The sequence below is a fragment of the Colias eurytheme genome, chromosome 11 (assembly GCF_061535395.1).
Source record: "Colias eurytheme isolate Ceu_HAF_F1 chromosome 11, ilColEury1 Martin Lab GWU primary, whole genome shotgun sequence".
In the NCBI taxonomy this organism is placed as follows: Eukaryota; Metazoa; Arthropoda; class Insecta; order Lepidoptera; family Pieridae; genus Colias; species Colias eurytheme.
In genome coordinates this window covers 11,537,917-11,553,335 of record NC_142990.1, presented here as the reverse complement: position 1 = coordinate 11,553,335, position 15,419 = coordinate 11,537,917, and the positions used below count along the sequence as shown (strand labels likewise).

Genomic DNA, 15,419 nt, shown 5'->3' with positions numbered 1-15,419 from the left:
TTAAGTTGCTATACGTTGTGAAGAAGATAATATAAATAAAAACCATGAACACTAATTCTGTAAAACAAAACAAAACCAATCTGCCTTTTAAAATATTTTCGGCGAATGTTTTATTCAGGTCCGAACACTTATTATTATTTTATCAGTATTATTTGAAATTTTAATAAAATTAACTATTTTATTACCTAACTATGCTCAGGGTAACTCAAATGAGAGTAATAATCTGATCTTGAAGTCTAGACTCGTTTCCAGATGTACCTAATTGGTACCGTTTGACCTAGTTCTTTTTAATTCCACTTCAGTTCATTTGAATAATAACATTATAGTAATTAAAGTTACTAATTCAAATATTTTATACAGTTTTCGTGTTATTGTTAGGGAATTTAAATGGTAACAATTTTGCATTGTAAATTTAATATGTTTAATTTAGTTAGTTTTGTTTGTACATAAAATGCTTGGGCAAATTTTGGGAAAAGTTTTAACAAACGGCCAGAATGTTACAGAAATTTTTATTTTTGAATTTTAGTTTCTGATAAATTAGTTTTTATTTATGTTTGTCCATTCAGCAACAACTTCAATAAGGGCTGATTTTTCAATCCTTGGTTAAAAATTATTCATCGAATAACGTGTTAAACTACCATTTCAAAAATGTATTCTAATTGTCCGCATTTGACAGTTTACAGGTGACATTTTAAAATGTTCGTGTAATACTTAATTGCAAGGATAAATTTTAACCAAGGATTGAAAAATCGGCCCTAAGACATGTATTATTAGACTACCTAGGTCAAATCCATCAATCTAACCTAGTAATTGCAGATGTCACATGCCGTGGCACTAATTACTTGCCAATTAACAAAAGAGTAATGCTGTAGCCAAACGTATATTAAAGGAATTGCATTTGCATTTGTTTATTTGTTAATTCGTCAAAAAAGTACTCCATTGATTTTTCAAGGAAAAATTTATAACATTTAGAGTAAAATTTTGCAGGTCGCGTTATGGCAATACCGTCACGTCACAGAGTAAGGCGACGATTTTGTTATCTTTGAATTTTGCGAAAGAAGTTTCACTTCTGACACATGTGCTCAGCACACACGCTCTTTTTAAATTATTTTATCATTAGAATGCTCGCATGACAAATGATAGGTTCTCTACAAAAAACCCAACCGAAGTGAAGCGTGGCTCTAGTTTTACGCCATTGCCTTGATTATCATAGGCCCTTTACAACGCCAACTTAAGTATATAATTTGCCGACCCGGTGAGGAACGAATAATCCGATTTCACAATGCATTCAACCCAATTATATTTTTACCCGAATGAACTCATGTTTTTGTTAACGTTAATTATTCTTCTTTATAGTCATAACACAATTTATTTTTAATTTCATATCAGATGTTACTGTAATATTATGTGTAATATACTGACTTGAGATATCATTATTGTAACAAAATTTATTAACTAAAATTCTTAAACACACAACCTATGTATTGACAAATACATTCCAAATCCATAGCCGTCGCTATTTTGTTAATATCAACAAGATAAAAAGTAAAACAACTAAAACCCAACTACGACAAAAAACGACGCTGAAAAAGTATAAAACAAAAGTTAAATTGATGAACTAATAAAGAAGCTATGAACGAAAAGATGTGAATTATATGCAATCAGCCCATGAATACAGGTAAAGTCACAAGGAAATGCTAGTAATATATATATATTCAAAATGTGCAAGTAAAAAGCTTTCAAATGATACCAAACACGGCATATTTATCTTAACTTTATTTTTTTACTCTGTATGTTTTGTCCGCTAGAGGGCGCCACATTAGATTTTGTGAAACCCCATATAGCCTATAACCAGCGGACAATTAAGACGCTTCTAATGATATGTCATTTGTCGAATTCTGATAAGTAGTTTAGAAGTTACGAGGGAACAGATGAACATACATACATACATACATACATACATACATACATACATATATACATACATACATACATACATACATACATAGCCTGTCAAAATCATAACCCTCCTTTTGCTTTGCCGTAGTCGGGTAAAAAGGAAAAACTAAAATATTGCTTTTAAAAATTAAAGTATAATAATACCTATGAAGTACACTTGATTATTAATATAAATAGTAGTGCTGCGCTGTCAAAGGCACTTTCATTCTCTCCGTTCTAATAATAATATTTTCAGTAGGATTACGGAAATATGAAAGATCAACCTGCTGGCAGAAAAGGGAATTTCTCAGATGAAATAAATAATTTTAATATCTTCGCCGCAGTAAATATTCTGCAGATGGAATGAAATTATCATAAATGAATAAGGAGAACTAAATCATATTTCTTGTCTATGCAAAATATTACTAATAAGCTTATGCATCCTTTCTTTTATATCGTATACACCATTTTCCTTAAACGTTTAAGAAATAAAACAGCGACATTCTAAGAGTAAGCACATCATAAAAGTTGTTAAGAGCTTTCTTCGGAACTCCCTAACAATGACTTTGCAAAACATCCTATATCATCGTACATTGGAGCAGAAAATGACATAGAAAATTCGTTCAACGTGTGACGTAATAGCCAATCCCTTAATATTTTATCTGTAGGAAGTTACAGTAGGCATTGCGTGTGTGACACATGGTGACACCTTTTTTGTGGTATTCGATAATGTTCTAAATAATATTTTGACGAGTTATGCTGATAAATTTCGTGTAGGTATAGAAAACAAACAGTGGATTATTGTTTTCGGTTCCTATAACTAGACTTAGTAATCGTAGTAATTAATTAATAAACAATCACTTTTAGCTGTAGTTTAAAGTAATTGCCAGACCAACTAAAGTTGTAGCACTGAAGTTAGGTATCTACTGCACTTTTGAATGCTTCCAGGTAATATTTTCTACAATTTTCGTGCCTCTTATGTCGATACGTCGAAACACTTCTCGATACAAATTCCTTCCCATTGCACTTAACATACCGAAAATGGTCCTTCGAGCTGGATTCATGCAATCGATAAGTGTGAATGTGTGACTAGATTATTCACCTGTAAATCCTTATTGAAATCTGAAGGTGTTGGCAGTGATATGAAATATCTTCCAGTGTATTCAGGGTTGCGGAGCACGTGCCTTCGATCGTTTGTAACGGGTCAAAGGGTCTTGGGTTCATCCCAATTCACGGAATTCGTGATTTTCAGTGGACTTTTGGCACAATTTTTCTGTTACGCTTCCGTGGTCATCGTTTTATTCACCGTTCACTTGTGAAGGGTTTTGAGGATATTCATTTGGATGCAATGGTCTTGTTTGTAAAGGCGGGAATGGTCGCCGCTTTATTTAATTGGATTCCGCTATATAATGGAGCTTTGGAAATTTTATACGCATCATTGGATGGCTGGAATTTGGAAAAGTTAAATCTTGGGATAGTACGTTGGATAGTACCTACTAAATAAAAATAAAACTATTTATTATATACCCTAAATTCAAAACATACCAAAGCAAAAAATACATGTTAGAATTTAATTCCCCCGCAAGATGATGTACTTTAATTTATATGATACTAGCGGTCCGCCCCGGCTTCGCCCGTGGTACATGTTTACGTTTTCTCTACATAAGAACCATCCTCGTACTTCAAGGAATATAATAAAAAAAGAATTATCGAAATCGGTTCAGCCGTTCTCGAGTTATGCGCTTACCAACACATTTTGCGATTCATTTTTAGGGTTCCGTAGCCAAAATGGCAAAAACGGAACCCTTATAGTTTCGTCATGTCCGTCTGTCCGTCTGTCCGTCTGTCCGTCTGTCACAGCCGATTTACTCGGAAACTATAAGTACTACAGTGATGAAATTTGATGGGAATATGTGTTGTATGAACCGCTACAAAAATATGACACTAAATAGTAAAAAAAAGAATTGGGGGTGGGGCCCCCCATACATGTAACTGAGGGATGAAATTTTTTTTTTCGATGTACATACCCGTGTGGGGTATCAATGGAAAGGTCTTTTAAAATGATATAAAGTTTTCTAAAAAACATTTTTCTTAAAGTGAACGGTTTTTGAGATATCAGCTCTCAAAGTCGTAAAAAGTATGTCCCCCCCCCTCTATTTTTATAACTACGGGGTATAAAATTCTAAAAAAAATAGAGGTGATGCATGCTAATTAACTCTTTCAACGATTTTTGGTTTGATCAAAGTATCTCTTATAGTTTTTGAGATAGGTTGATTTAACTGTAATTTATTATATTTGCTGCTACGGAACCCTTTGTGCGCGAGCCCGACTCGCACTTGGCCGGTTTTTTATATATAAGAAGATTTTATTACAAATATAATATAACGAACCCTAAGTACGAACCTACATAATATATTTTACTTCATTTTACACTTCGCACATCTAAAATGTGTTTGAACACAAACCTAGAAACGAAAGTATATATGATACCACTAACTCTCCAGATTCTGGGAAAATCAGTTGAAAATAACGCTGAACAAATAAACGCCACTTAAAAATATGCCAGGCCAATTGCGTCACGTTGGAAATGGACGCTTTTGTCAAGGGACTGTCGATGCTTCCTGACACATAATTAGGGTCAAGATACGTCAGTCACAGTTATTTTGGATCTCTTGATATGTTGGCTTTTTAAATTGGTTATGGTCGATTAAGAGCTCTAACAGACGAACGGGAAGTTGTGAACGGTTATCTGTACAGACTTCGTACATTCATTGCAGATTCGCAGATTGAAATGGTTGCTGAGATTTTATAAAGTTATTAATTCATAGTTATTTTTTTATTATATTAAACTTAAAATTATAGGATGGAAACTGTTGTTTAACTTTAAACAACAACAAATTTATTGCTAAGAATATATAATTTGCAACCACGCTAATGATAGCTAAGAAAGTTAACCAAGATACAAATCATGTAGATGAAGAAACCGCAAATGTACTATAATATTTTATACTAGCTGTGCTCCGTGGTTTCACCCACGTGCCTCTGCTTCTGTTGGTCTTAGCGTGATGATATATTATAGATATAGCCTATAACCTTCCTCGATAAATGGGCTATCTAACACCGAAATAATTTTTCAAATCGGACCAGTAGTTCTTGAGATTAGCGCGTTCAAACAAACAAACTCTTCAGCTTTATAATATTAAGTATAGATAATAATGAATACTTACAACAACAATTATTTATTAACAGAAATCTATATATATATATAAAACTCAAAGGTGACTGTTATAGTGATCTATCAACGCACAGCCCAAACCACTGGACGTATCGGGGTGAAATTTGGCATGCAGGTAGATGTCATAACGTAGGCGTCCCCTAAGAAAGGATTTTAGAAAATTCATCCCCTAAAGGGGTAAAATAGGGGATGAAAACTTATACCATGAAAATTTATCTTTTCCACGCAAGCGAAGCTGCGGGCAACAGCTAGTATGATAATAAGCGGCTTAAAAACTCCATTAACGATCTATAAATATCCAAAAGTAAGACCTAGATTAACTAAAGCCAAAGGTTGATTACGTCCGTCTAAATGTACTTACTGATTTCATCTGACAGATGTGTAATGGACACGCCTGTTTTCTTTCATGGTGCTTCGATTTAAAGACGTTATTAGGCGGCTTGTACACTGTATTGCGGAATGTTAAAAGGGCTTTATTTTTGTATTACATTAGTATAGTGTAGTGATAGAATCAGTGTTTGATACTATCAGCTTCACTAATACTATAAAGCTGAAGAGTTTGTTTGAACGCGCTAATCTCAGGAACTACTGGTTCGAAAATTATACTTGAAAAATTCTTGCAGTGTTAGATAGCTCATTTATCTAGGAAGGCTATATATTATCATTATGCTAAGAACAAACGTAAACGTATTATTAGTAGTTCAATTTCCAAATTAACCTAAAGAGAATATTATATGAATCAATAAGAAGTAATTTGAATGAACAAAAATCTGTTACACAAATCTGAAACCATTGTAGCTTTGTCCCACTCACGCTTATCTCAATATTTTAAAGAGTAAAAGAGTCGAAGCTAATAAATTATTCAAAAATGTTTTAAATATATCAGTGTATGTGCGCCTTAACTTGGTATTGGAAATGGTTATAAATATGATAATGTGTTTTCTATCGAAGAGCGATTTTTCTTAGAAAAGTTGTACGAGAAAATACCGCAGAGCGGATACATATACGTTCGAATTGAATTATAATATTTTTATGTTTTTTTTTTTATTTAATCAGATATTCAAATATTGTATTGGATATTCTGGGAACGTGTCAACGTACTTCTAAAAGCATATTATGGTAATATGAAGTTTTTTGTTTGAGACTTTATAAATACGCAAATACAATTGAATTACGACCTATTTGTACGTAAATAAAGCGAAGAATAACAATATCTTTATTTTTATATAAACAAAGAGGTAAACATAACATATCAAGAACAAAAGAAGCCTTATTGTTTATTTTTTTACAATAGCTATATAAACAAGAATGTTTAACGATTTTTCATAATGCTGACTAAATGCCGCATTTATTTTTTTATCTAATAGATTCAATCAAATCAACATCTTAAAAAATGTAGTCCCATTTTTTTTAAACAATAATTGTAAAGAAGAAACTACAGCTTTTTAGTACCCTATTAAATCCATCTAATCAACAACCTCCATTTTTTTGAGAAGTTACAGTTCGATTCAAACTTAATGGCGGTTCGGAAGTTAGGTGCAGGTGCGAGTGCGGGTGCGCACAGGTCCCACGTCCCGCTACTATCTAAAATTGTTTTCTGCGCATCGTACGATCTTCTGCCCCCCTAGACAAGTGGCTTTCTATTAGCGTAAAGTTCAATAGAATAGATTATGAATGTATGAGATTGACGTTTGATTACGACGACGCGACGACGACGCTTGATTACGTCAATCTCATACATTCATAATCTATTCTATTGAACTTTACGCTAATAGAAAGCCACTTGTCTATGGGGGCTGAGCCGCCATTAAGTTTGAATCGTACTATAAATACAGTTACTTCATCCAAATCACAGTCGCGTGATATAATTACAATCAAGAACGTAAAACGTGTCTGTCCAAACACCGTAGCGGATGGAACACGTGGCCAATAAAAGACCATGTTTACAAATATACGCTATTTATATCTAAGTCTATTTAGTGTTGCTGGGTTACGTATGTGATGGGTGCACACAGAGCGAGCAGCCACGCGAAGCACACAGTGTGAACGTGGGTCGGCGGAGGAAAGTGTGTACGTTACACAATATTTATTCTATATTATATCAGTTCAATTAATAGTAAATTAGGTATTATTTTAAGTACAAGTATAAAATTGATCAAACAATAAATTAATTAGTGTAGATTTTTGAGCAGATTTGGTTTAAATACGTAGTTTATAAACCAATATAGTTTGGGGATACAAATAGTTTAGGAAGAGCGTTATGTATATGAATGCATAAACTGTAATGTCAACAACAACAACAACAACTTTAAAAACAACTTAAACAACTTTACAACTTTTTACTGTAATGTCTATTCCACAGACTATTTTTTAGAATAGTAAGTATAAGAGAACTGTGCTAAAAATACACAAAGATTTGGTTAAGATACCTCATACACAAATAGATAGAGACGATCACACCAACTTTCTCCTTTTATAAAATGAAGTAGTTCGTATAAAATCTGAAAGTTTCTGTGTGTGTTACACTGAAGGTAATCTACTTTGAAGTTTGGATCGCATTAGTTTTCAAAGATAGTATAGGAGTGACAGATAGAAGGTGAATAAAATAGTGAAGGTACGTGAGAATACATTCATAAATTATTTTATTAGTTTTAATCAAGAATTAGGAAAGGAAGCGAGCAAATGAATGAATTAATGAGTGGTAGGTTTTATCAATAGGACAATTAATTTATTATTATTATCTAAAGATAAATATAAACAATTGCCAAATTCGTATAATGTCCTACTCATATAATAAATGCGAAAGTTTATGAGGATGGATGTATGTGTATGTGTGCATGTTTGTTACTCTTTCACGCAAATACTACCGAATCGATTACAATGCAATTCGACACACATATAGAGGGTTATTTCGAAAGGAATATAAATATAGGAAAGGTTATATACCGGAAATCTCACAGGGACGGGAACTATGCGGATTATTCTTGAAAACAAGCAAGCAAGCGGCAAGCTAGTTATCTTATAAGTTTTAATCAAGGATTGTGGAAGGAAGTGTGCAAGTAGTAGGTTTTATCAATAGGACAATTAATATACGTAAACAAGATACGAAAAAACAATTACAAAACAGTATAATGTTCGTAAATATTCTTACAACATGGACCGGAATAAATCCTATTTTTAGATACGCGGCTATAGACATAAAGAACGCCTACAAACAGATTATTTGTGTCTAAATAAGGATCATTTTTATAATAATACAGGGAATAATTAATTCAATATCAGTGACATTTTATAACAGAATTTTGCCATTTATACAGAATTTCTTTAAGTAATCGACACCTTAATAAGTATTCCGACCTTATACCTTTTTTCCAGGAAATTTATTGAAGTGAAACTTTTATTACATCGTCTCAAACTTTTTGGTCTGTGTAGCGCATGTCGCGTGTATCGCGAGTAGGTATACCTACTCGGCAGCCGACCGTCACGCGACATGCGCTACACAAAGCAGTGTTCGGAACCGTTCGAACAGTTTCACTTTTACCGTGGTTTCATAAAACCACACAACGTTTTTTTTTTCTTTAAGTTTGAAATTCTAGGTAGAATTATAAATATTTCAGGATAATTTTCACACACGGCACGATCTGATCCCATACTAAGCTTTCGTTTGTGTTATGGAAACCAGATGGCTGATAAACATACATAATATATCATTTTAAATATATACTTATATAGATAAATAGATAATTCTTTGCTATTTCTGAATTTAATTCAAAATACAAAAACTTACAAGACATTATCTACGCACACTGTAAAATGTAGAGTGTAGACATGGTGTAGACTATCCACTAATGAATACAGACCACTCGCCCTTTTAAACCGCAAGTTTTGTCAAGATATTTATTTTCTTAACAAAGGTAATGTGTTGCCCTTTTTTAAATATGTATCAATGACTCTATATCGCAAATAAAGAAAATATTTAAATAAATAAAATTATCGTGTCACAATTTTTCAACCAAACTCCTCCTCAACGATCGATTTTATTAATATTTTTTGTGTAACTTTTTCTACAACCTTTTTTATACTTTTTTCTTAGATGACAAGGGTGTCCGTGCAGAACAAAGTTTGATGGGTCAGCTAGTTATTACTTCATATTATAATATGTAAACTTATAAAACAACCCGGCATACGCATTAACCTCATTGTGCGTGTTATAATTATTTTAACATTAATTCTGATAAACTCATCACTGGATGAAAAATGTCTATTAAAGCCATGATGTGGCGTGTGATGATACATTAAAAGACTATTTATGTTGATACATAATATAATAAAAAGCTGTGCTCCGCGGTTTTACCCACAGTGCTCCTCCTGGTCTTAGCGTGATGATATTATATTGTTTGTTTGAACGCGCTTATCTCAAGAACTACTGGTCCGATTTGAAAAATTATTTCGGTGTTAGCCCATTTATCGAGGAAGGCTATAGGCTGTACATCATCACGCTAAAACAAACAGGAGCAGAGCAATGCGGGTGAAACCGCGGAGCACAGCTTGTAAAGAATAAATGTTAATTATCGCGATTTAAATTATGCCCTACAGAATAACAACAAATAAACCCATTGCTAAAAATATAGAGCTACCCACATTGATATAACTTGTTAAAAGACAATCACATTTAATATACGACATAACCCTACGTATTTCAAAACTTTCTGAAAGGTTTCTAAAAGTTCATTAAAAAGTGTACTTTTAACAAGCTCTTACCTCTAACTAGGAAGGATATTACTAAGTTTTCGACTTATCCCAATATAAGTTTGGTAACTCGGTAATTGGAGCACTAGTGTCTCCTCTACAGAATATCTATTCAAAGGTTGAAAATGTACCTTGATGAATAAAATAGTAAGTTGAAGATGAAATAATGATTCATTAGTATAAAGTAGGTTATTCTTCAAATTTAAAGAAAAGGAGCATCGAGGATAGACCAGTCTTAGTTGTAAATATTTTTTTGTAATAATTCATTTTAATATGACAAAAAAAGTTTTTCCTCTTGTCGAACTAAAACGTATCCTCAACCAATCTAAACTATAAAACCCTGATTAATATCCTCAGGAAGTTATACATAAATATTAATTGATTTCCTATACCGGTTGTATGATAGAAACATATTTCTCAGTTTTCAATCTTTCTGAATAATTAAAATATTTATAAAACCTTAACCTATGTTGAATGAAATAATTTATTTTAAAATTTAACATTCAACAAGTTTCATTTGCGCCAAAAAATTCGATTACAGTTATCAAGTTTAGTATAGACTAATTTTTAGTCTTGTGTGATAAATGTTTTGTTTAAATTACGGTATAAAACAACGAGTGACTACTTTATGTCCTCTTCCATAAAAACTACATTCGTAACTAGGATAGTTATATGGCATTGTCAGGATTATCTTCATTATTACACACGGTTGCCATGGCAACGCTCTGACTCCCGCATATACGTTTAGTCCTAAGTTCAACAAAGCACTTGATTAAGCTGAGTTTATCCAACCTTCTTTGATCTTTCGCGAGGGTAGGGTATGATTTAGGGGTAGAATACATTCTTTAATACATACAGGCGAGATTTCAATATATTTTTGGGTACTCATCTTTATTTGGTGAGACGTTACCACAATGTGTTGAGCATTTTGAACCACGCATGTAGAAAAAGCTTTCTTTCTTATTTTTTACTAGATTATTGGAAAATGTTTGATGTGAAATTTTGGTAAAGTTACTCTGTTAGTTCTATATTAAGATACTCTACATCTTTGTTTCTATTAAAACGTATCAAAGTTCAAATTTTATGTATTAAAAATGCCTTAATTTGTATAATAAACTAGCGGTCCGCCCCGGCTTCGCCCGTGGTACATATTTACGTTTTCTCTACATAAAAACCATCCTCGTACTTCAAGGAATATAATAAAAAAAGAATTATCGAAATCGGTTCAGCCGTTCTCGAGTTATGCGCTTACCAACACATTTTGCGATTCATTTTTATATATAAGAAGATTACACAACTCAGTTTTATACATAATATAACTTTGTTTTAAATAAATAACCCATCAAATATATACTCTACCTTTCCACACATAAAAACAAAAATAAAAAGAACGGAAACATGACGAGCGGTTGTTGATAAGTTCAAGAATAACAAAAATATAACGAACGATATTTGTGCCAAGAGAGATATCCGTTTTGTCTCATCTGTGTCTGTTGCTCAACTAATTAACTTAAAAATATACTTTACTGTTAAATAGTATTACCTACATAGAAAATAGTATCCCTACTTAACATTATAAATGCGAAAGTAACTCTGTCTGTTTGTCTGTTATGCTTTCCCGCTTAAACCTCTCAACCGATTTTGATGAAATTTGGCACAGACAATCTTTAGACCCTGAGAAAGAACATAGGCTACCTTTTATTGCGAAATATCTACCACGGGCAAAGCCGGGGCGGACCGTTAGTTACTTATAATTTTTACATTTAGAATAGTTTTGTAGAGTTTTCTTGAATTATTATAAGTAATAAGATATTATCAATATAATTATAGAGTTTATTTTTAGATATTTCGCTATGAATGTTACCCTAATCGCTTATATTAACCGTACATTTATATATAATGTACTATATATAATGTATATATATAATGTACATAAAATTACATAATATAATATACATATTTTAATTATATTAAAAACATGTAGAGCTTTTAAAATTCGAAAACGTTACGTATAATATACATGTAAATAATATTTAAGATGGAAGATGAAAAGCTCTGTGTACATAATAGGCATTATGTCCTATGTACATTGTACATAGAGCTTTTCCTCTTCTACAATTATAAGCACGCAAGCATTGTTAATATAATAACTAGACTAGCTCAAGTGGCATAGTAAATAATTAAACATCCTAGTATATAATCAAGATTGCAAAAAAGTAAACGACATCTCATATCAATTATCAGTAGACTAAGACAGTTAATGTCATTACATACAACTGTATACACTTTGTTTACAAATATTTATTTGATACAACTTACGTCGATGCTTCGGGGTTTTAGGAGGCTTCGATTTAACACCATAACAATACACATCTCTCTGTTTCACTTTAAAATTGAACATTTCACATCACAATCCCGTCGGCCATGTTGCATACGTGCGCACGCGTCTACGAACGTCAGACTTGTGTTATATATAGCTTTTATAAATACTCTGAGTTTTTATTTAATAGTGGGACGAGTGTTTGGGTTGTAGTTTTGTAAGGAGGAGGAATGAATGGTGAATCTGTTATTTATCTGTCTGTATTATGTTGTTGCGATACTAGTTTTAATAAGTCTACTAGTTTTATAGCAACGCTATTTTCTCATACATTCATTAATGTATGAGAAAATAGCGTTGCTATCTGAAGCTATATTATATACCTAACTGTTCAATGTAAATTACTACATAGTTTAAAAGTCGCTTTCCGTTTTGTTAGATTTATTTGCAAGAATGAAAGAGTGGTATGTTTTTTAACTTTCGTTGAAATGGTCAATTTGGTTATTGTAAAATATACGAGTGAAATAAATAGACTCAAATTTTATCAAAATAATACCTTCACACTACATATAGTATAAAACAAAGTCCCTTTCTTCGTCCCTATGTCCCTATGTACCTATGCTTAAATCTTTAAAACTAAGCAACGGATTTTCTCCGCTTTTTTTAAATAGATAGAGTGATTCAAGAGGAAGGTTTTAGTATATAATTTATTAGGTTTAGTCAGGGCGAAGCCGCGGGCGGTAAGCTAGTTTGTTATAAACTTTTCGTCGTCAACTTTGTTTACATACATTTTAAATGTAGCGCGGAAGCTTTTCCTAATAATTTTATTTTTACCGAATTAATAGGCCTTAGCTATGGAAACTGTGTCATTCTCTAAGTTTAAATCTATATCCGTATCAAGTCATACGTAGGTATTCAATATCCATCACTTCAAACAGAAAACAGAAACACACTTCCTGACAGACATTTTCATATTTATAAAATTATTAATCGATAGTCTTTTATAAAAGTAATCCTAAATATACCAAACTCTTCTTAACGTAATTGCATTTGCAACCCCTTATATTATAACTAAACAAGCCCTTATCCTAGTTATTAGCTAGTAAAAAGCCGTGCGTTTTATCAGGTAAAATATACAAGTTAGAATGTACCACTATAAAAGCACTATTATGCTAAAAGTTGGCTTTAAACGCGGCCGCCATTCCGTGGAGCAAGTAAAGTTTGTACAATGTTCAGTGTTACTAATTACAAGTTCATCTCACGCTAGTGAACGTTATTGTAACTAATTTTGAGTAAATATGATACTTACTGAAACACTCGCTTTTTGAGTGGTAAAGTTTTGATTATTTTTGATGTGGTGCAGTCAAATTTAAGTTTATAAATCATATTATTTAGAAATTTTATTGCAATATGTGTATTGTGTACCCAATTTATATTAAGACTAATATGTACAATTATCTAGGCATTTATAAAAAAAAAACGAGTAAGGAGTGAAGGAGTATGTAAAAACATCAATTATAAATATACCTTTTTTTTTTTTTTTTTTTTTTTATTTTTTTTTTTTTTATAGTGGGGAAATCTTCCAAAGATACCCACGGCCCCCGGGGAAGGAGCCGTGGGTTATGTCGGATTCTTACCGACTAAAACCCCACTGTGTTCCGTCGAGCCGCTTTAATGATGGGGCCGCGGGTATTTGTTAGAATTCTTCCGCGACCACGTAAACATTAATTTAGATGTATTATCCTGCATTTATGGGTAATTGCAATGGTTTATTTACTTATTATGTATAATAAATATACATATAATAACATTCTTTATTACATTTTCAACAAATATTGAACACATAATCATCTAACTTGACTGTAACAGAGCACCGCAGACATGTTTATTTTACAAGATTTATTTAACGAAAGGAAACGGAATAAAATCTCATAAGCTGTACAAAGAAACAGACAATGTTTACGTTTTGTTACTCTAATGAAGATAACGTAACAAACAGAGAAGCTTTTTTGTAATGTAGAACTAATACAACTTCAAACATTTCCTTCCTAACAGGTTGCATGGTAGAGATTGCTATTCAGCAATAAGGCTGCTTTTCGTACAAATGATGCCTTTTTGTAATATTGTTCTTTTTTGCATTGACCTTTCTTGTTTGTACAATAAAGTGTTATAAATAAATAAATAAATATGTAGGTACCTAATATGTAGTTATATTCGAATATCATCGTCTAGTCGCGAATTGAAATCGTATATTTTTATTAAGGATACTAACTTTAGCGCGTTACTTCTTCCGTGATAGACAGTCATGCATGTATAATACTCCTGATTACAAAATATTTCTGTGGCAAATGTTATACAGAACCAATCAAATGTGAAAGAGTATATTTTTATAAACAAGTAACAAAATATTATATCCATTATCACAAAATTTCGCATTTCTAATAGTAATAGGCCTTCACAAAAAAGCATTTGTTTAGTTTAGTACGAACGTAACTAAATAACAAAAAAGACGTGTGGCACTCGGGGACTGCCGCGGTAAAGCTATTGCATAGTATGCCTTCAAGCCACACCTCCGTGCCCGTCGGAGTGGGGAGCGTGAGGTTTTTTCGTTACGGAATTTCTGGATTCGGTCCCCGCGCTCAAGGCCCGCGATAGAAGCTATGCAATAGCTTAATATTCTTCTTAAATTCCAGTAAATTCACAATATGTATAAAACAAAACAATAGAATATTTTTTCTGAAAAGAATCGAAACCTCTGTATATAATATTATGATCCCGGTGATTAACCACTGCACCATCTGTAATTTTCTTCACTCCATGAACTCCAACGCTCCGTCAACCTAATTCAAAATTATTTCCATGAACTTCGACACAGACTTTGTTAACGTTAAAGTCATTTCCGTCAAAGTTTTTAATATAAAATTTAACTGGACCGTCGATTGGGGAAGTTTTGAAATAACGGTGGGAAATTCTCGCAAGTTTAATGTATTTAGAAATATAAGTTGACGGTTTTAAAATGCAATTTATGGTAACTAGTTGAGAAACGCCCCTGTAGTGAATTAAGATGGACCATTGGGGTGGTAGTTATAATAATTCAGTCAATTAGCCTCATAAATATTACAAAGTGATTTATTAGAGCTTTTTATACATTGTTGTCTTAAAATTTGATTAACGGTGTAA

General features: G+C 32.4%; 1 protein-coding gene across 3 annotated transcripts in view; it reads right to left on the bottom strand.

The window, feature by feature from the left end:
• Positions 1-15,419, bottom strand: part of Grip (Glutamate receptor interacting protein) — a 252,271-nt gene that overhangs the window by 50,799 nt on the left and 186,053 nt on the right. The window contains exon 1 of one of the 3 annotated variants that reach the window (XM_090107519.1): positions 12,242-12,387. The exons of the other annotated variants lie outside the window; for them this stretch is intronic. Within the exon in view, the coding sequence (XP_089963645.1) occupies positions 12,242-12,323 (82 nt within the window). The 5' untranslated portion in view covers positions 12,324-12,387. Of the gene's footprint in view, positions 1-12,241; positions 12,388-15,419 lie in introns of those variants that run through there. 3 annotated transcript variants of the gene reach the window in all.